The 20442-nt window shown below is 51.3% G+C and overlaps 2 protein-coding genes, 1 long non-coding RNA gene and 1 pseudogene across 7 annotated transcripts; 3 read left to right on the plus strand and 1 right to left on the minus strand.

Annotated features, from left to right (window-relative positions):
• Positions 1 to 1127: 1127 nt before the first annotated feature.
• LOC139355722 (uncharacterized) lies at positions 1128 to 19582 on the minus strand. Of its 5 annotated transcripts, XR_011606609.1 has the most exons (5): positions 19385 to 19582; positions 18928 to 19220; positions 16120 to 17877; positions 7332 to 7451; positions 1128 to 2546 (listed from the first exon to the last, which is right to left on the minus strand). It is a non-coding gene; the product is annotated as an uncharacterized lncRNA (long non-coding RNA). The 5 variants fall into 5 exon arrangements; XR_011606606.1 differs by lacking the exon at positions 7332 to 7451 and having other exon boundaries at positions 18928 to 19061; XR_011606608.1 differs by lacking the exon at positions 7332 to 7451 and having other exon boundaries at positions 1128 to 2543.
• LOC139355720 (endogenous retrovirus group K member 113 Gag polyprotein-like) lies at positions 3359 to 4708 on the plus strand. The gene has a single exon (XM_071067588.1). It carries the CDS (start codon positions 3979 to 3981, stop codon positions 4690 to 4692), a length of 714 nt encoding a protein of 237 aa, XP_070923689.1. The 5' UTR covers positions 3359 to 3978; the 3' UTR covers positions 4693 to 4708.
• LOC139355650 (endogenous retrovirus group K member 24 Gag polyprotein-like) lies at positions 4912 to 5772 on the plus strand (annotated as a pseudogene).
• Positions 16141 to 20430, plus strand: LOC105488505 (zinc transporter ZIP4). The gene is made up of 12 exons (XM_071067593.1): positions 16141 to 16356; positions 16865 to 17146; positions 17547 to 17739; positions 17855 to 17991; positions 18069 to 18240; positions 18534 to 18706; positions 18878 to 19015; positions 19092 to 19223; positions 19401 to 19455; positions 19578 to 19730; positions 19898 to 20085; positions 20178 to 20430. Exons 1-12 carry the CDS (start codon positions 16141 to 16143, stop codon positions 20304 to 20306), a joined length of 1968 nt encoding a protein of 655 aa, XP_070923694.1. The 3' UTR covers positions 20307 to 20430.
• The last annotated feature ends 12 nt before the right edge of the window (positions 20431 to 20442 follow it).

Here is a 20442-nt window from a genome sequence, read left to right on the forward strand (position 1 = left end):
CTGGAGTGCAGTGGTGTGATCTCAGCTCACTGCAGCCTCCACCTCCCGGGTTTAAGTGATTCTCCTGCCTCAGCCTCCTGAGTAGCTGGGACTACAGGGGCATGCCACCACGCCCGGCTAATTTTGTATTTGTTTGTTTTTGAGTTGGAGTTTCGCTCTTGTCGCCCAGGCTGCAGTGCAATGGCGCGATCTCGGCTCACTGCAACCTCCGCCTCCCAGGTTCAAGAGTCTCCTGCCTCAGCTGGGATTACAGGCATGTACCACCACGCCCAGCTGATTTTCCATTTTTAGTAAAGATGGGGTTTCTCCATGTTGGTCAGGCTGGTCTTGAATTCCCAACCTCATGTGATCCACCTGCCTTGGTCTTGCAAAGTACTGGGATTACAGGTGTGAGCCACTGCGACCAGCCTGTATTTATTTTATTTTTAAATTATTTTTTCTTTTTTTTTTTTTTTTTTTTGAGATGGAGTCTTGCTCTGTCGCCCAGGCTGGAGTGCAATGGTGCAATCTCGGCTCACTGCAACCTCTGCCTTCCGGGTTCAAGCAATTCTTCTGCCTTAGTTTCCTGAGTAGCTGGGATTACAGACACCTGCCATCGTGCTCAGCCAAGTTTTGTATTTTTTAGTAGAGACGGGGTTTCACCATGTTGGCCAGGGTGGTCTTAAACTCCCAACCTCAGGTGACCTGCCCGCCTTGGCCTCCCAAAGTACTGGGATTACAGTCATGAGCCACTGTGCCCAGCCTGTATTTTTTTTATTAATTTTAAAAATTTATTATTATTTTTGAGTTGGAGTCTCTCTTTTTGCCCAGGCTGGAGTGCAATGGCGTGATCTCGGCTCTCTGCACCCTTTTCCTTGGGGTTCAAGTAGTTCTCATGCCTCAGCCTCCTGAGCAGCTGGGACTACAGGCGCCCGCCACCACGCCTGGCTAATTTTTGTACTTTTTAGTGGAGATGGGGTTTCACCATGTTGGCCAGGCTGGTCTCGAAGTCCTGAGCTCAGGTAATCCGCCCGCCTCGGCCTCCCAAAACCCTTCTACTTTCTCTGCAGGGTCCAGCTCCACGGGGTCGGTGGGTTTTTCTCCCCGGGTGCGGAAACAAGAGATTGTAGAAATAAAGACACACGACAAAGAGATAAAAGGCAGCTGGGCCCGGGGGACCACTACCACCAAGACACAGAGACCAGTAGTGGCCCCGAATGCCTGGCTGCGCTGATATTTATTGGATACAAGACAAAGGGGCAGGGTAAGGAGTGTGAGTCATCTCCAGTGATAGGTAAGGTCACGTGGGTCACGTGTCCACCGGACAGGGAGCCCGTCCCTGCCTGGCAGCCGAGGCAGAGAGAGAGAGGAAAGACAGACAGCTTACGCCGTTATTTCTGCATATCAGAGACTTTTAGTACTTTCACTAACTTTGCTACTATTATCTAAAAGGTAGAGCCGGGTGTACAGGATGGAACGTGAAGGCGGACTAGGAGCGTGACCACTGAAGCACAGCATCTCAGGGAGACGGTTAGGCCTCCAGAGAACTGCGAGCGGGTCTGACTGATGTCAAGCCCTCCACAAGAGGTGGAGGAGTAGAGTCTTCTCTGAACTCCCCCAGGGAAAGGGAGACTCCCTTTCCCAGTCTGCTAAGTAGAGGGTGTTTTTCCTTGACACTGATGCTACCGCTAGACCACGGTCCACTTGGCAACGGGCTTCTTCCCAGACACTGGCGTTACCGCTAGACCAAGGAGCCCTCCGGTGTCCCTGCCCAGGCATCACAGAGGGCTCACACTCTGGTCTTCTAGTCACTTCTCACTATGTCCCCTCAGCTCCTATCTCTTTATGGCCTGGTTTTGTAGAGCGAGGAGTATTATAATATTGGAATAAAGAGTAATTGCTACAAACTAATGATTAATGGTATTCATGTATAACCATATCTATGATCTATATCTAGTATAACTCTTGTTATTTTATATATTTTATTAGACTGGAACAGCTCGTGCCCTCAGTCTCTTGCCTCGGCGCCTGGGTGGCTTGCCGCCCACATTTCTGTCTCCACGAATTTGACTGACTGGGGTCCTCACGTGAGTTAGATCACACCGTCCTTGCCCTTTCGTGTCTGGCTGCCTTTGCTCATCACAGTGTCCTCAAGGTGCATCCAAGTCACAGCGCAGGCCGGTTTCCTTCCTTCTTCAGGCTGAATCATGTTCCACTGTGGATGAGCCACAGTGCGTTCACTCACGCGTGTTTGGATATTTGAATTGCTTCCATCTTTTGAATAATGCTGCTAGTGAACATGGGCTTATGTTTTTTTTTGTTTTGTCGTCTTTAGAGTCAGGGTCTTGCCCAGTTGCCCAGGCTGGAGTGCATGAGTGCATGATGCGATCGTGGTTCACTGCAGCCTCCACCTCCTGGGCTCAAGCAATTCTGCCTCAGCCTCCAGAGTTGCTGGGACCACAGGCGCCCACCACCACTCTGGGTGCCTTTTTTTTTTTTTTTTTTTTGAGACGGAGTCTTGCTCTGTCACCCAGGCTGGAGTGCAGTAGTGCAATCTCAGCTCACTGCTGTGGGGAAAAGAAAGAGAGATCAGCCTGTTACTGTGTCTATATAGAAAGAAGTAGCCATAAGAGACTCCATTTTGTCCTGTATTTGAGATGCTGTTAAACTGTGACCCTACCCCCAACCTTGTCCTTGCAAGAGACATGTGCGGTGACTCAAGGTTTAATGGATTTGGGGCTGTGCAGGATGTGTCTTTGTTAAACAAGTGCCTGAAGGCAGCTTGCTGGTTAAAAGTCATCACCATTCTCTTAATTTCAACTACCCAGGGACACGTACACGGCCAAAGGTCGCAGGGACCTCTGCCTAGGAAAGCTAGGTGTTGTCCAAGGTTTCTCCCCATGTGATAGGCTGAAGTAATGCTAAAAGGTTTATGGAGATGTTTGCATATGCATCTCAAGGCACAGCATTTTCCTTTAAACTTATTCATGTCACAGAGGTTTTTGTTCATATGTCTTACTGCCGATTTCCTCCCTACAACGATCCTATTGTCCTGCCACTCCCTTATCCTTGAGATGGTAAAGATAATTATCAATAAATACTAAGGGAACTCAGAGACCGGGGCCGGCGTGGGTCCTCTGTAAGCTGAGCGCCGGTCCCCTGGGCCCCCGCTTTTCTTTCTCTATACTTTGTCTCTGTGTCTTATTTCTTTTCTCAAGTGTCTCGTTCCACCTAACGAGAAACACCCACAGGTGTGGAGGGGCAAGCCACCCCTTCAACTGGTGCCCAACGTGGAAGCTTTTCTCTAAGGTGAAGGTACGCTGGAGCATGGTCATTGAGGACAAGTCGACAAGAGACTCCCGAGTACGTCTACAGTCAGCCTTGCGGTAAGCTTGTGCGCTCGGAAGAACCTAGGGTAACAATGGGGCAAACTAAGAGTAAATATGCCTCTTATCGCAGCTTTATTAAAATTCTCTTAAAAAGAGGGGGAGTTAAAGTCTCTACCAAAAATCTAATTACGCTATTTCAAACAATAGAGCAGTTTTGTCCATGGTTTCTGGAACAGGGAACTTTAGATCTAAAAGACTGGGGAAAAATTGGCAAATAATTAAAACAAGCAAGTAGGGAAGGTAAAATCATTCCACTCACAGTATGGAATGATTGGATCATTATTAAAGTAGCTTTAGAACCGTTTCAAACAGAAGAAGATAGCGTTCCAATTTCTGATGTCCCTAAAAGCTGTGCAGTAGATTGTGAAAAAGAGGCAGGGATAGAATCCCAGAAAGGAAAGGAAAGTTCACACTGTGAATGTGTTATCAGAGCCGGCTATGGCTCGGTCAACGCAAAATGTTGACAATAATCAATTACAGGAGGTAGTATATCCTGAAACGTTAAAATTAGAAGAAAAAAAATCCAGAATTAGCAGAGCCATCAGAGTCTAAACCACGATGGCCAACTGCTCTTCCAGCAGCTCAGATTCCTGTAACTTTACAACCTCAAATGCAGGTTAAACAAGTACAAACTCCAAAAGAAGATCAAATAGAAAAAGATAGAGTCTCTATCATGGCAATGCCATTCCAAATGCAGTGTCCACAATATCAGCCGGTAGAAGATAAGACCCAGCCGCCAGTAGCCTATCAATACTGGCCGCCAGCCGAACTGCGGTATCGGCTGCCCCTAGAAAATCCATGTGGACAGCCAGGAACATTTCCAGCACCACAGGGCAGGGCGCCATATCCTCAGCCGCCCACCATGAAACTTAATCCTACAGCACCGCCTAGTACACAGGGTAGTGCGTTACATAAAATTATTGATGAGGCAAGAAAACAAGGAGATATTGAAGTGTGGCAATTCCCAGTAATATTAGAAGCAAGACCATCTGGAGAAGGGGCCCAAGAGGGAGAGCTTCCCGTAGCTGAAGCCAGATATAAGTCCTTTTCTATAAAAATGCTAAAAGAAATGAAAGAAGGAGTAAAACAGTATGGACCCAACTCTCCTTACATGAGAACATTATTAGATTCCATTGCTCATGGACATAGACTCATTCCTTATGATTGGGAGATTCTGGCAAAATCCTCACTCTCACCCTCTCAATTTTTACAATTTAAGACTTGGTGGAGGCCGGGCGCGGTGGCTCAAGCCTGTAATCCCAGCACTTTGGGAGGCCGAGACGGGCGGATCACGAGGTCAGGAGATCGAGACCATCCTGGCTAACACGGTGAAACCCCGTCTCTACTAAAAAATACAAAAAACTAGCCCGGCGTGGTGGCGGGCGCCTGTAGTCCCAGCTACTCGGGAGGCTGAGGCAGGAGAATGGCATGAACCCGGGAGGCGGAGCTTGCAGTGAGCTGAGATCCGGCCACTGCACCCCAGCCTGGGCGACAGAGCAAGACTCTGTCTCAAAAAAAAAAAAAAAAAAAAAAGACTTGGTGGATTGATGGGGCACAAGTGCAGGTCCGAAAAAATAGGACTGCCAATCCTCCAATTAACATAGATGCAGATCAACTATTAGGAATAGGTCAAAATTGGAGCACTGTTAATAATGCCAAATGAAGCCATTGAGCAAATCAGGGCTATCTGCCTTAGGGCCTGGGAGAAAATCCAAGACCCAGGAACTGCCTGCCGCTCCTTTAATACAATAAGACAAGGCTCTAAAGAGCCCTACCCTGATTTTGTAGCAAGACTTCAAGATGCTGCTCAAGTCAATTACCGATGAAAATGCCCGTAAGGTCATAGTGGAGTTGATGGCATATGAAAACGCCAATCCTGATTGTCAATCAGCCATTAAGCCATTAAAAGGAAGGGTTCCCGCAGGATCAGATGTAATCTCAGAGTACTTTAAAGCCTGTGATGGAATTGGAGGAGCTATGCATAAAGCTATGCTTATGGCTCAAGCTATCACAGGAGTTGCTTTAGGAGGACAGGTTAGAATGTTTGGGGGAAGATGTTATAATTGTGGTCAAATTGGTCATCTAAAAAAGAATTGCCTAGTCTCAAATAAACAAAATGTAGGCCGGGCGCGGTGGCTCAAGCCTGTAATCTCAGCACTTTGGGAGGCCGAGGCGGGCGGATCACAAGGTCAGGAGATCGAGACCACAGTGAAACCCCGTCTCTACTAAAAATACAAAAAATTAGCCGGGCGCGGTGGCGGGCGCCTGTAGTCCCAGCTACTCAGGAGGCTGAGGCAGGAGAATGGCGGGAACCCGGGAGGCGGAGCTTGCAGTGAGCCGAGATCGCGCCACTGCACTCTAGCCTGGGCAACAGCGTGAGACTCCGTCTCAAAAAAAAAAAAAAAAAAAAAATGTAACTGCTCAAAGTACTACAGTAACAGATAAAGAGCCACCTGGCCTATGTCCAAGATGTAAAAAAGGAAAACATTGGGGTAATCAATGTCGTTCTAAATTTGATAAAAATGGGCAACCACTGTCGGGAAACAGGAGGGGCCGGCCTCAGGCCCCGCAACAAACTGGGGCATTCCAAATTCAGCCCTTTGTTCCTCAGGGTTTTCAGGAACAACAACCCCCACTGTCACAAGTGCCTCAGGGAATAAGCCAGTTACCACAATACAGCAGTTATCCCCCGCCACAAGCGGCAGTGCAGCAGTAGATTTATGCACCATACAAGCAGTCTCTCTGCTTCCAGGGGAGCCTCCACAAAAAATCCCCACAGGGGTATATGGCCCATTGCCTGAGGGGACTATAGGACTAATTTTAGGAAGATCAAGTTTAAATCTAAAGGGAGTTCAAATTCATACTGATGTGGTTGATTCAGACTATAAAGGTGAAATTCAATTGGTTATTAGTTCCTCAATTCCTTGGAGTGCCAGTCCAGGAGACAGGATTGCTCAATTATTACTCCTACCTTATATTAAAGTTGGAAACAGTGAGATAAAAAGAACAGGAGGGTTCGGAAGCACTGATCCGGCAGGAAAGGCTGCATATTGGGCAAGTCAGGTCTCTGAGAGCAGACCTGTGTGTAAGGCCATTATTCAAGGAAAACAGTTTGAAGGATTAGTAGACACTGGAGCAGATGTCTCTGTCATTGCTTTAAATCAATGGCCAAAACATTGGCCTAAACAAAAGGCTGTTACAGGACTTGGCATAGGCACAGCTTCAGAAGTGTACGAAAGTACGATGATTTTACATTGCTTAGGACCAGATAATCAAGAAAGCACTGTTCAGCCAATGATTACTTCAATTCCTGTTAATCTATGGGGTCGAGATTTATTACAACAATGGGGTGAGGAAATCATTATGCCAGCTCCATTATACAGCCCCACGAGTCAAAAAATCATGACTAAAATGGGATATATACCAGGAAAGGGGTTAGGAAAAAATGAAAATGGCATTAAAGTCCCAATTGAGACTGAGAAAAATCAGGAAAGAAAAGGAATAGGGTATCCTTTTTAGGGGCGGCCGCTGTAGAGCCTCCTAAACCCATTCCATTAACTTGGAAAACAGAAAAACCGGTATGGGTAAATCAGTGGCCGCTACCGAAGCAAAAACTGGAGGCTTTACATTTATTAGCAAAGGAACAATTAAAAAAAGGACACATTGAGCCTTCATTCTCACCCTGGAATTCTCCTGTATTTGTAATTCAGAAAAAATCAAGCAAATGGCATATGTTAATGGACTTAAGAGCCGTAAATGCTATAATTCAACCCATGGGACCTCTTCAACCCGGATTGCCCTCTCTGGCCATGATCCCAAAAGACTGGCCTTTAATTATAATTGATCTTAAGGACTGCTTTTTTACCATTCCTCTGGCAGAGCAGGATTGTGAAAAATTTGCCTTTACTATCCCAGCCATAAATAATAAAGAACCAGCCACCAGGTTTCAGTGGAAAGTTCTACCTCAGGGAATGCTTCATAGTCCAACTATTTGTCAGACTTTCGTAGGTCAAGTCCTTCAACCAGTTAGAGACAAATTTTCAGATTGTTATATCATTCACTATATTGATGATATTTTATGTGCTGCAGAAACAAGAGAAAAATTAATTGACTGTTACACATTTCTGCAAGCAGAGGTTGCCAACGCTGGACTAACAATAGCATCTGATAAGATCCAAACCTCTGCTCCTTTTCATTATTTAGGGATGCAGATAGAAAATAGAAAAATTAAGCCACAAAAAATAGAAATAAGAAAAGATACTTTAAAAACATTAAATGACTTTCAAAAATTGTTAGGCGATATTAATTGGATTCGGCCAACTCTAGGCATTCCTACTTATGCCATGTCAAATTTGTTCTCTATCCTAAGAGGAGATCCAGACTTAAATAGTAAAAGAATATTAACCCCAGAGGCAACAAAAGAAATTAAATTAGTGGAAGAAAAAATGCAGTCAGCGCAAATAAGTAGAATAGATCCTTAGCCCCACTCCAACTTTTGATTTTTGCTACTACACATTCTCCAACAGGCATCATTATTCAAAATACTGATCTTGTGGAGTGGTCATTCCTTCCTCACAGTACAATTAAGACTTTTACATCATACTTGGATCAAATAGCTACATTAATTGGTCAGGCAAGATTGCGAATAATAAACTTGTGTGGAAATGACCCACACAAAATAGTTGTTCCTTTAACCAAGGAACAAGTTAGACAAGCCTTTATCAATTCTGATGCATGGCAGATTGGCCTTGCTGATTTTGTGGGAATCATTGATAATCATTACCCAAAAACAAAAATCTTCCAGTTTTTAAAATTGACTACTTGGGGCCGGGCGCGGTGGCTCAAGCCTGTAATCCCAGCACTTTGGGAGGCCGAGGCGGGTGGATCACGAGGTCAGGAGATCGAGACCATCCTGGCTAACATGGTGAAACCCCGTCTCTACTAAAAAATACAAAAAACTAGCCGGGCGTGGTGGCGGGCGCCTGTAGTCTCAGCTACTTGGGAGGCTGAGGCGGGAGAATGGCATGAACCCGGGAGGCGGAGCTTGCAGTGAGCCAAGATCACGCCACTGCACTCCAGCCTGGGAGCACAGTGAGACTCTGTCTCAAAAAAAAAAAAAAAAAATTGACTACTTGGATTTTACCTAAAATTACCAGACATGAACCTTTAGAAAATGCTCTGACAGTATTTACTGATGGTTCCAGCAATGGAAAAGCGGCTTACACAGGACCAAAAGAGCGAGTAATCAAAACTCAGTATCAATCAGCTCAAAGGGCAGAGTTGGTTGCAGTCATTACAGTATTACAAGATTTTAATCAACCTGTTAATATTATATCAGATTCTGCATATGTAGTACAGGCTACAAGGGATGTTGAGACAGCTCTAATTAAATATAGCATGGATGATCAGTTAAACCAGTTGTTCAATTTATTACAACAAACTGTAAGAAAAAGGAATTTCCCATTTTATATTACTCATATTAGAGCACACACTAATTTACCAGGACCTTTAACTATAGCAAATGAACAAGCTGACTTACTGGTATCCTCTGCATTCATAAAAGCACAAGAACTTCATGCTTTGACTCATGTAAATGCAGCAGGGTTAAAAAACAAATTTGATGTCACATGGAAACAGGCAAAAGATATTGTACAACACTGCACCCAATGTTAAGTCCTACACCTGCCCACTCAAGAGGCAGGAGTTAATCCCAGAGGTCTGTGTCCTAATGCGTTATGGCAAATGGATGTTACCCATGTACCTTCGTTTGGAAAATTATCATGTGTTCATGTAACAGTTGATACTTATTCACATTTCATATGGGCAGCCTGCCAGACAGGAGAAACTACTTCCCATGTTAAAAAACATTTATTATCTTGTTTTACTGTAATGGGAGTTCCAGAAAAAATTAAAACTGACAATGGACCAGGTTATTGTAGTAAAGCTTTCCAAAAATTCTTAAATCAGTGGAATATTACACATACAACAGGAATTCCTTATAATTCCCAAGGACAGGCCATAGTTGAAAGAACTAATAGAACACTCAAAACTCAGTTAGTTAAACAAAAAAAAGGGGGAGACAGTAAGGAGTGTACCACTCCTCAGATGCAGCTTAATCTAGCACCCTATACTTTAAAATTTTTTTTTTTTTTTTTTTTTTGAGACGGAGTCTCACGCTGTCGCCCAGGCTGGAGTGCAGTGGCGCGATCTCGGCTCACTGCAAGCTCCGCCTCCCGGGTTCCCGCCATTCTCCTGCCTCAGCCTCCTGAGTAGCTGGGACTACAGGCGCCCGCCACCGCGCCCGGCTAATTTTTTGTATTTTTAGTAGAGACGGGGTTTCACTGTGGTCTCGATCTCCTGACCTTGTGATCCGCCCGCCTCGGCCTCCCAAAGTGCTGGGATTACAGGCTTGAGCCACCACGCCCGGCCTTAAATTTTTTAAACATTTATAGAAATCAGACTACTACTTTTGCAGAACAACATCTTACTGGTAAAAAGAACAGTCCACATGAAGGAAAACTGATTTGGTGGAAAGACAACAAAAATAAGACATGGGAAATAGGGAAGGTGATAACCTGGGGTAGAGGTGTTGCTTGTGTTTCACCAGGAGAAAATCAGCTTCCTGTTTGGATACCCACTAGACATTTGAAGTTCTACAATGAACCCATCGGAGATGCAAAGAAAAGCGCCTCCACGGAGACGGAAACACCACAATAGAGCACCATTGACTCGCATGATGAACCAAGAGGTGATATCAGAACAGATGAAGTCACCACGCACCAAGAAGGCGGAGCTGTCGACCGGGGCACAGTTAAAGAAGCTGACACCGTTAGCTGGAAAAAGCCTAGCTAGCACAAAGGTGACACAAACCCCAGAAAAAATGCTGCTTACAGCTTTAATGATTGTATCAACGGTGGTAAGTCTCCACATGCCTGCAGGAGCAGCTGCAGCTAATTATACCTACTGGGCCTATGTGCCTTTCCCGCCCTTAATTCGGGCAGTTACACGGATGGATAATCCTATTGAAGTATATGTTAATAATAGTGTGTGGGTACCTGGTCCCACAGATGATCGTTGCCCTGCCAAACCGGAGGAAGAAGGAATGATGATAAATATTTCCATCGGGTATCCTTATCCTCCTATTTGCCTAGGGAGAGCACCAGGATGTTTAATGCCTGCTATTCAAAATTGGTTGGTAGAAGTACCTACTGTCAGTCCCACCAGTAGATTTACTTATCACATGGTAAGCGGAATGTCACTCAAACCACAGGTAAACTATTTACAAGACTTTTCCTATCAAAGATCATTAAAAGTTAGGCCAAAAGGGAAACCTTGCCCCAAGGAGATTTCCAGAGAATCAAAAGATTTAGTTTGGGAAGAATGTGTGGCCGATAGTGCAGTGATATTACAAAACAATACATTCAGAACTGTTATAGATTGGGCACCTCGAGGTCAATTCTACCACAATTGCGCAGGACAAACTCAATTCTGTCCCAGTGCACTAGTGAGTCCAACTGTTGATAGTGACTTAACAGAAAATTTAGACAAACAGAAGCACAAAAAATTAGTCTTTCTACCCTTGGATATGGGGAAAAAAGGGAATCTCTACTCCAAGACCAAAAATGATAAGTCCTGTTTTTGGTCCTGAACATCCAGAATTATGGAGGCTTACTGTGGCTTCATACCGCCTTAGAATTTGGTCTGGAAATCAAACTATAGAAACGAGATTATTATTATTATTATTTTTTTTTTTTTTTGAGACGGAGACTCGCTCTGTCGCCCAGGCTGGAGTGCAGTGGCCGGATCTCAGCTCACTGCAAGCTCCGCCTCCCGGGTTCACGCCATTCTCCTGCCTCAGCCTCCCGAGTAGCTGGGACTACAGGTGCCCGCCACCTCGCCCGGCTAGTTTTTTGTATTTTTTAGTAGAGACGGGGTTTCACCGTGTCAGCCAGGGTGGTCCCGATCTCCTGACCTCGTGATCCGCCTGTCTCGGCCTCCCAAAGTGCTGGGATTACAGGCTTGAGCCACCGCGCCCGGCAGAAACAAGAGATTATAAGCCATTTTACTCTATCAACCTAAATTCCAGTCTAACAGTTCCTTTACAAAGTTGTGTAAAGCCCCCTTATATGTTAGTCATAGGAAATATAGTTATTAAACCAGACTCCCAAACTATAACTTGTGAAAATTGCAAATTGTTTACTTGGATTGATTCGACTTTTGATTGGCAGCACCGTATTCTGCTGGTGAGAGCAAGAGAAGGCGTGTGGATCCCTGTGTCCATGGACCGACCATGGGAGGCCTCACCATCCATCCATATTTTGACTGAAGTATTAAAAGGCGTTTTAAGTAGATCCAAAAGATTCATTTTTACTTTAATTGCAGTGATTATGGGATTAATTGCAGTCACAGCTACAGCCACTGTGGCAGGAGTTGCATTGCACTCTTCTGTTCAGACAGTAAGCTTTGTTGACAATTGGCAAAAGAATTCCACAAGGTTGTGGAATTCACAATCCGGTATCGATCAAAAATTGGCAAATCAAATTAATGATCTTAGACAAACTGTCATTTGGATGGGAGATAGACTCATGAGCTTGGAACATCGTTTCCAGTTACAGTGTGACTGGAATACGTCAGATTTTTGTATTACACCCCAAGTTTATAATGAGTCTAAACATCACTGGGACATGGTTAGACGCCATCTACAGGGAAGAGAAGATAATCTCACTTTAGACATTTCTAAATTAAAAGAACAAATTTTTGAAGCCTCTCAAAGTCACTTGAATATTGTGCCTGGAGCTGAGGCGTTAGATCAAGTGGCAAAAAATCTTTATGAATTAAACCCCACGACTTCGATTAAGTCTATTGGGAACTCTACTGCAGTAAATTTTGGAATTATGTGTCTCTGTTTAATCGGCTTGTTTTTAGTGTGCCGGACCAGTCGAAGAATCCTGCGTCAAAATCGAGAGAACGAACAAGCCTTCATCGCCATGGCACATTTATATAGAGGAAAAGGGAGGGAGAACGTTGCGGGAAGTCAGGGACCTTGAATGCAGGGACTGGCTGAAGCCACGGCAGAAAAACGTAAAATGCGAAGATTTCATGGACATTTATTAGTTCTCCCAAGTTAATACTTTTGTAATTTCTTATGTCTGTCTTTACTTTAATCTCCTAATTCTATCATCTTCTTTGTAAACTGAGGAGGATATATGTCACCTCAGGACCCTGTGATGATTGCCTTAACTGCACAAATTGTTTGTGGAGCATGTGTGTTTGAACAATATGAAATCTGGGCTTCTTGAAGAAAGAACAGGATAACAGCAATGTTCAGGGAACAAGGGAGGCAACCTTGAACTGGCCGCCGGTGAGCCGGACGGAACAGAGCCATATTTCTTCTCTTTTCGTTATGCAAATAGGAGAAATATCGCTGAATTCTTTTTCTCAGCAAGGAACACCCCTGAGAAAGAGAATGCGCTCTGAGGGTAGGCCTATAAACGACCCCCTTGGAGGCGTGCCGCCTTTTACGGTTGAAGCCGAAGGGATGAAATAAGCCCCGGCCTCCTGTAGCGCTCCCAGGCTTATTAGGACGAGGAAATTCCCACCTAATAAATTTTGGTCAGACAGGTTGTCTGCTCTCAAACCCTGTTTTCTGATAAGATGTTATCCATGACTATGCATGCCCAAAAATTTTAATTTTAACACCATTCTGTGATCTCATCCTGCCTCCACTTGCTTTGTGATATTCTATTACTTTGTGAAGTATGTAATCTCGGTGTCATGATGACAATGGTGGTTTTGTTGAAAAGAAAAGGGGGAAATGTGGGGAAAAGAAAGAGATCAGCCTGTTACTATGTCTATATAGAAAGAAATAGCCATAAGAGACTCCATTTTGTCCTGTATTTGAGATGCTGTTAATCTGTGACCCTACCCCCAACCTTGTCCTTGCAAGAGACATGTGCTGTGGTGACTCAAGGTTTAACGGAGTTTGGGCTGTGCAGGGTGTGCTTTGTTAAACAAGTGCCTGAAGGCAGCTTGCTGGTTAAAAGTCATCACCATTCTCTTAATTTCAACTACCCAGGGACACGTACATGGCCAAAGGTCGCAGGGACCTCTGCCTAGGAAAGCTAGGTGTTGTCCAAGGTTTCTCCCCATGTGATAGGCTGAAGTAATGCTAAAAGGTTTATGGAGATGTTTGCATATGCATCTCAAGGCACAGCATTTTCCTTTAAACTTTTTCATGTCACAGAGGTTTTTGTTCATATGTCTTACTGCCCTCCTATTGTCCTGCCACTCCCTTATCCTTAAGATGGTAAAGATAATTATCAATAAATACTAAGGGAACTCAGAGGCCGGTGCCGGCGTGGGTCCTCTGTAAGCTGAGCGCCTGTCCCCTGGGCCCCCGCTTTTCTTTCTCTATACTTTGTCTCTGTGTCTTCTTTCTTTTCTCAAGTCTCTCGTTCCACCTAACGAGAAACACCCACAGGTGTGGAGGGGCAGACCACCCCTTCAACTGCAAGCTCCACCTCCAAGGTTCAAGCTACTCTCCTGCCTCAGCCTCCCGAGGAGCTGGGACTACAGGCACCCACCACCACACTTGGCTAATTTTTTCGTATTTTTAATAGAGATGGGGTTTCACCGTGTTAGCCGGGATGGTCTCCATCTCCTGACCTCGTGATCTGCCTGCCTCGGCCTCCCAAAGTGCTGGGATTACAGGCGTGAGACACTGCGCCCGGCCTGGGTGCCCTAATTTGTTTTTGTATTTTTAGTAGAGCTGGGGTTTCATCATGTTGCCCAGGCTGGTCTTAAACTCCTGACTTCAAGTGATCCACCTGCCTCAGCCTCCCAAAGTGCTGGGTTTACAGGCGTGGGCCAAGGTGCCCGACCAGTGTTGTTTTTAAGATGGGCCAATTGCAATGAGCTTGTTGCATGACAGAGTGGGCCTGAGGGGCAGGAGAGTGCAACCCCTCTGCTCTGGGGAAGCCGGCCTCAGGCTGGGGCACGGGCAGCTGAAACCCTCAGCGGCTGCTCCTGGGCTGTGGAGGAGAGTTTCTGTGGGGAGGGATGGGGTCACATGAATGGAGGGAATGGAGGAGGCCTGCAGCCCAGCACTGAGGCCTACTGGGGAGGCAGCTCAGGAAGGCCACAGAGTCAGGCCCAGCCCAAGACCTTTGCCCTGAAGCTAAAATAGGCCCTTGAGCCTGGTTTAGAATGGGTGGCCTCCAGCCAGCCCATTGGTCCTGGGGTGGTGTGGGAGGGAAAGGGCCAGTTTGGGACCGCAACATCTCCAAGCTGCGTGTAGAGCTGCCCCCGTCATGGTCTTGGGGCCCAGAAATCATCTGCGCCCCCAGAAGGATACCACTGTGGGTGGGCCCAGCCAGAGGGGCACCATGAGATCTGCCGCTTGGCAGGGTGAGGCTGCCAGGGGAAGCACCCTGACCCCAGGACACTGGGCCCAATGCCCGCACTGCCCCGTCCCGCCCTGCACATGGCAGGACAGAGTCCTTGGGCCTCAGGCACCCAGCTCCCCACCCCAGCCCCACCCACAACACTCAGGGTCAGGCTGGCTGGACCGGGCAGGAGGCTGCATCTGGACTCCCCCTTCAGAAGGCAAAGCTGCCCTGAGATCTGCCTTCCCCTTCCCCCAGACTTCCTGCCAAAACCACCACAGTAGAGATAAGGCCTCTAGGCTCAAAGGCCAGAGAAGGAGCCCACAGGGAGGGCAGGGCTGGGAGCCACAGCCTCCCTGCCCCGGGGGCTAGAGCTGGGGTCTTACCCCAATCTTATCCTGCCCCAAGCCCGGCCAGGTGGCTGCCAGGGCCCAGGTCTGTCTTCCTGGTTGTCTGTGTTGGAGCTTCCTGGGGCTTTCTCTGGCCTAAGAGAGCATGATGCAGCAGGCACCTTTTCAGTTCCTTTGATTCCATCGCAGTCCCCAACAGGGACCATAGGCCAGGACCCAGGAAGAAGTTCATGTCCCCACCCCAACTGGGGCCACCAAGGGTGTCTGGGCAGCCTCTGTTGGGAGGGGCAGAGGCATGGACCTGGGAGCTCTCAGGCTCTGGGGGCATCTGTGCACCTCTGCCCTGCGTCCCCCAGCTTGGAGGCAGCCTCCAGATGGAGAGCCAGAAGGGGACACTCCGGCTCTGCCCCACAGCTTGAGGGGCAGCAGGAAGAGGACAGAAGCCCACCCAGGCTGGCCGGGCGCGGTGGCTCACACCTGTAATTCCAGCACTTGGGGAGGCCAAGGCAGGCGGATCACCCGAGGTTGGGAGTTCAAGACCAACCTGACCAACATGGAGAAACCCTGCCTCTACTAAAAATACAAAATTAACCGGGTGTGGTGGTGCCGCCTGTAATCCCAGCTACTCGGGAGGCTGAGGCAGGAGAATCACTTGAACCTGGGAGGCAGAGGTCGCAGTGAGCCAAGATTACGCCATTGCACTGCAGCCTGGGCAGCAAGAGCAAAACTCTATCTAAAAAAAAGCCCACCCAGGCTGCCTGTCCAGAGGAAGGGGCCCAGCCCTCGCCCCCCACCAGCAGTGGCTTCAGGCTACTGGGGAGGATCTGCCGCTGGAATGGTTAACCCAGGCATCTCCAGCAGCCAATCACAGAGCTCTGCAGGAATACCTGGGAGAGGTCCTCATGCAGGCCGGGCCGGGCGGGTCCTAGCCCAGCCCCAGTCTGGCCCTGGACAACCCCAGCAAAGCCGCCCTCAGCCAGCCCAGAAGCACTGGGCCTTGGCCACAGCAACACTCACTGAGCACGCTGGGAGCTGAGTATGGCGTCCCTGGTCTCGCTGGAGCTTGGGCTGCTGCTGGCTGTGCTGGTGGTGACGGTGACGGTGACGGCGACGGCAACGGCGACGGCGCCCCCGCCTGCTGGTCTGCTGAGCCTCCTCACCTCCGGCCAGGGAGCTGTGGATCAAGAGGCACTGGGCGGCCTGTTAAATACGCTGGCGGACCGTGTGCACTGCGCCAACGGGCCGTGTGGAAAGGTAACAGCCCCACCCGACGGGTCCCCCAGCCCTGGCCTCTTCCCGCCCGCTCCGCCCTGCCAACTGGCAGCAAAGGGCCCTGGGCAAACTCCAGGAGGCGGAGGAGGCTCGCGGCAGTACCTGGGCACCCTGGCCCTCCCCGCAGGCCAGAGCCCACCCTCATGCTCATGAGGGCAGACAGGCACACCTCTCCAGGGACACACAGTCCCTCTTCTCCCCAGGACCCCAGGGCCACCTCCCCCTGCCGGCCCCCAACCATCAAATTGGCAGTGGCTCCAGGGGAGTCCCCTGGGGATGGGGGACCACTGTTGGGGACCCCTCTCCGTGCACCCCTGTAGTTGGGGAAGCAGAACAGGGTCCTGGGGAGACAGAAGGGCACAACGGGTTGAGAGAGGATGGTGGACCTGAGAGGGAGAGGAAACAGGCCTGTGGGGAAGCCCCTTGGCCAGGCCTGCCTCTCCCCTCCCTGGTGGGCCCAGAGCCCCTCCTCACCTGTCTCTGCCCACAGTGCCTGTCTGTGGAGGACGCCCTGGGCCTGGGCGAGCCTGAGGGGCCAGGGCTGCCCCCAGGCCCGGTCCTGGAGGCCAGGTACATTGCCCGCCTCAGTGCCGCCGCCGTCCTCTACCTCAGCAACCCCGAGGGCACGTGTGAGGACGCTCGGGCTGGCCGCTGGGCCTCTCGTGCAGACCATCTCCTGGCCCTGCTCGAAAGCCCCAAGGCCCTGACCCCGGGCCTAAGCTGGCTGCTGCAGAGGATGCAGGCCCAGGCTGCCGGCCAGACCCCCAAGACGGTGAGGGACAGTCCAGGCAGACCAGGGGAGTGGGTGAGGAGGGCCCCATGGCCTAGGGGGCCAGGCCTGGCTGCAGAGCCTTCAGGGAGCCCGGGGGCCTGGGGAGACGCCCGGGAGTCGGCCTCCTGCTGGGGATTCACAATGTGGAGCTCACTACCGGGCAGCTGGGGGCCTGCAGGAGCCCCAGGAGGGGCCTCACGAGGGAGGAACCCAGAGGGCTGAGTGGGAGCCTGAAGCAGCTGGGCCCGGCAGGGAGGGCTGTGGCCCCAGGGAAGGGCGGGGCTGGTGGGGCCAGATCCTGTAGTTGGCGTGGGAGATGCATCCAGGGGCAGCTGGGTGGATGGCAGAACTGGATGCAAGGTCACACCAAAGGCTGAGGCAGAGGCCCCCTCTTCCCCAGGCCTGCGTAGACATTCCTCAGCTGCTGGAGGAGGCGGTGGGGGCGGGGGCTCCAGGTAGTGCCGGTGGCGTCCTGGCTGCCCTGCTGGACCACGTCAGGAGTGGGTCTTGCTTCCATGCCTTGCCGAGCCCTCAGTACTTCGTGGACTTTGTGTTCCAGCAGCACAGTAGCGAGGCTCCTATGACGCTGGCCGGTGAGGCCTGGGCTGGGCTGTGGAGGGGGCACCCCCGAGTCCCCAGCCTCCATGTCCCTGGGGGGCAGGGCTGGAGCCCACACAGACTCGCCGTGCTGACTCTTCTCCCTGCTAGAGCTGTCGGCCTTGATGCAGCGCCTGGGGGTAGGCAGGGAGGCCCACAGTGACCACAGTCATCAGCACAGGGGAGCCAGCGGCCAGGACCCTGTGCCCCTCGTCACCTCCAACGATAGCTCCAGTGTGTGGGACACGGTGAGCTGTGCCCTGGGGTAAGATGGGGTCCCACTGGGGTCTGCTCAGGCCCCTGAGCCTGTCCTGCCACTCCCCAGGTATGCCTGAGTGCCAGGGACGTGATGGCTGTGTATGGACTGTCAGAGCAGGCTGGGGTGACCCCGGAGGCCTGGGTCCAACTGAGCCCTGCCCTGCTGCAACAGCAGCTGAGTGGAGCCTGCACCTCCCAGCCCAGGCTCCCCGTCCAGGACCAGCTCAGCCAGGCAGAGAGTGAGTGCCCACCCCGGCACTGTGCTGGCAGTGCAGAGGTGGGGCCCACATAGGGAGGAAGGAGTGGCTGCCGAGGGTGAGGGATGGAGAGAGGGAGCAGGGCCTGGAAGTTGAAACAGCAGACACAGAAGAATGTGGCATCGCCAGGAGGGGAGTGGGGCTTTAAGGCAGGAGCGTCAGCCTGAGTGAGGGACTGGCCCACACTGACCGCCTGCAGCTCTGGTGAGTGACGCCCGGGAAGCAGGGGCTGAGTCTGGAAGAAAAGCTCTCACAGCCACCTCACCCGCCCCCAGGGTATCTGTACGGCTCCCTGGCCACGCTGCTCATCTGCCTCTGCGCGGTTTTTGGCCTGGTACTGCTGACCTGCACTGGCTGCAGGGGGGTCACCCACTACATCCTGCAGACCTGCCTGAGCCTGGCGGTGGGTGCACTCACTGGGGATGCTGTCCTGCACCTGATGCCCAAGGTCTGCCCCCACAACCCCCCGATCCTGGCCTTCCCTTCCCCACCATGGACTCCCAGGCCATGCCCTCCCAGGGCCCTTACCCACACCACCCCCTGACCCCTGACCCCTCTCCCTGGGTCTTGGAGGGAGGCGCCCTGTGACCCCCCCCAGCCCAGCGCCCCTACTCCCCAGGTGCTGGGGCTGCACACACACAGCGAACAGGGCCTCAGCCCACAGCCCACCTGGCTCCTCCTGGCTATGTTGGCCGGGCTCTACGCCTTCTTCCTGTTTGAGAACCTCTTCAACCTCCTGCTGCCCAGGGACCCGGAGGTCAGGCTTCTTGGGAAGGTACCCGGCGGGTGGGTGTGCTGGGGGCCTGTCGGACACTGAGCAGCTACCCTCACAGGATCTGGAGGACGGGCCCTGCGGCCACAGCAGCCACAGCCACGGCGGCCACAGCCACGGTGTGTCCCTGCAGCTGGCACCCAGCGAACTCCGGCAGCCCAAGCCGCCCCACGAGGGCTCTCGCGCGGACCTGGTGAGTGGACGCCCGATGCCCCACCCCACGCGGAGCCCCTCCCACAGACCCCTTCCCAAGCCCACACTCCTAGCCCCACCCCAGGCCTGCGGCCCCGCCTCCCGCGGTGATCTGGGGCCCCGCCCCGCCGCGTTCCTCCTCTATCTCTGGGCGGGACTTACTCAAGGCTCCTCCCAGGTGGCGGAGGAGAGCCCGGAGCTGCTGAACCCGGAGCCCAGGAGACTGAGCCGAGGTGAGCCCAGGGGGCGACCCCGGAAGGGCTGGGGGATCTGAGGTTTGTGTGGAGCGCGAGCGGGGCCCGGGGCTTGGCGGTCGGGGACAGGCCACGCGAACCCACGGCCGCTGCATCCGCAGACTTGAGGTTACTGCCTTATGTGATCACGCTGGGCGACGCCGTGCACAACTTCGCCGATGGGCTGGCCGTGGGCGCCGCCTTCGCGTCCTCCTGGAAGACCGGGCTGGCCACCTCGCTGGCGGTGTTCTGCCACGAGTTGCCGCACGAGCTGGGTGAGCGGCGGGCGGGGCCTGGAAGGAGACGGCCGGGGCCGCACGGGGCTGGGCGGGGAGACCGGGAACAGGTGGGCGGGGCCTGGTGGTAAGAGCGCGCGACCGAAAGGAGGTGGGCGGGGCATGTAAATAGGAGGGCGGAGCTGTTGATGTGGACCCGCCCGCAGGGGACTTCGCGGCCTTGCTGCAGGCGGGGCTTTCCGTGCGCCAAGCGCTGGTGCTGAACCTGGCCTCTGCGCTCACGGCCTTCGCGGGTCTCTACGTGGCACTCGCGGTTGGAGTCGGCGAGGAGAGCGAGGTCTGGATCCTGGCAGTGGCCAGCGGCCTGTTCCTCTACGTGGCACTCTGCGACATGGTCAGGATGGTGAGGGGAGGGGCTGCTCTGGGCCGGGAACTGAGCAGCGGAGCTGAGCAGGGGCGCTGACCTGGTACCCACTTGCTCCTCAGCTCCCGGCCATCTTGAAAGTACGGGACCCACGGCCCTGGCTCCTCTTTCTGCTGCACAACGTGGGCCTGCTGGGCGGCTGGACCGTCCTGCTGCTGCTGTCCTTGTACGAGGATGATATCACCCTCTGATACCCTGCCCTAGTCTCCCACCTTTGACTCAAGATCCCACACCCCACAAACCTACAGCCCAGAAACCAGAAGCCCCTATAGAGGCCCCAGTCCTAACTCCAATAAAGACACTCTTGTCCTTGCAGCATGGCTGTGC

This window comes from Macaca nemestrina, chromosome 8 (genome assembly GCF_043159975.1).
Source record: "Macaca nemestrina isolate mMacNem1 chromosome 8, mMacNem.hap1, whole genome shotgun sequence".
In the NCBI taxonomy this organism is placed as follows: Eukaryota; Metazoa; Chordata; class Mammalia; order Primates; family Cercopithecidae; genus Macaca; species Macaca nemestrina.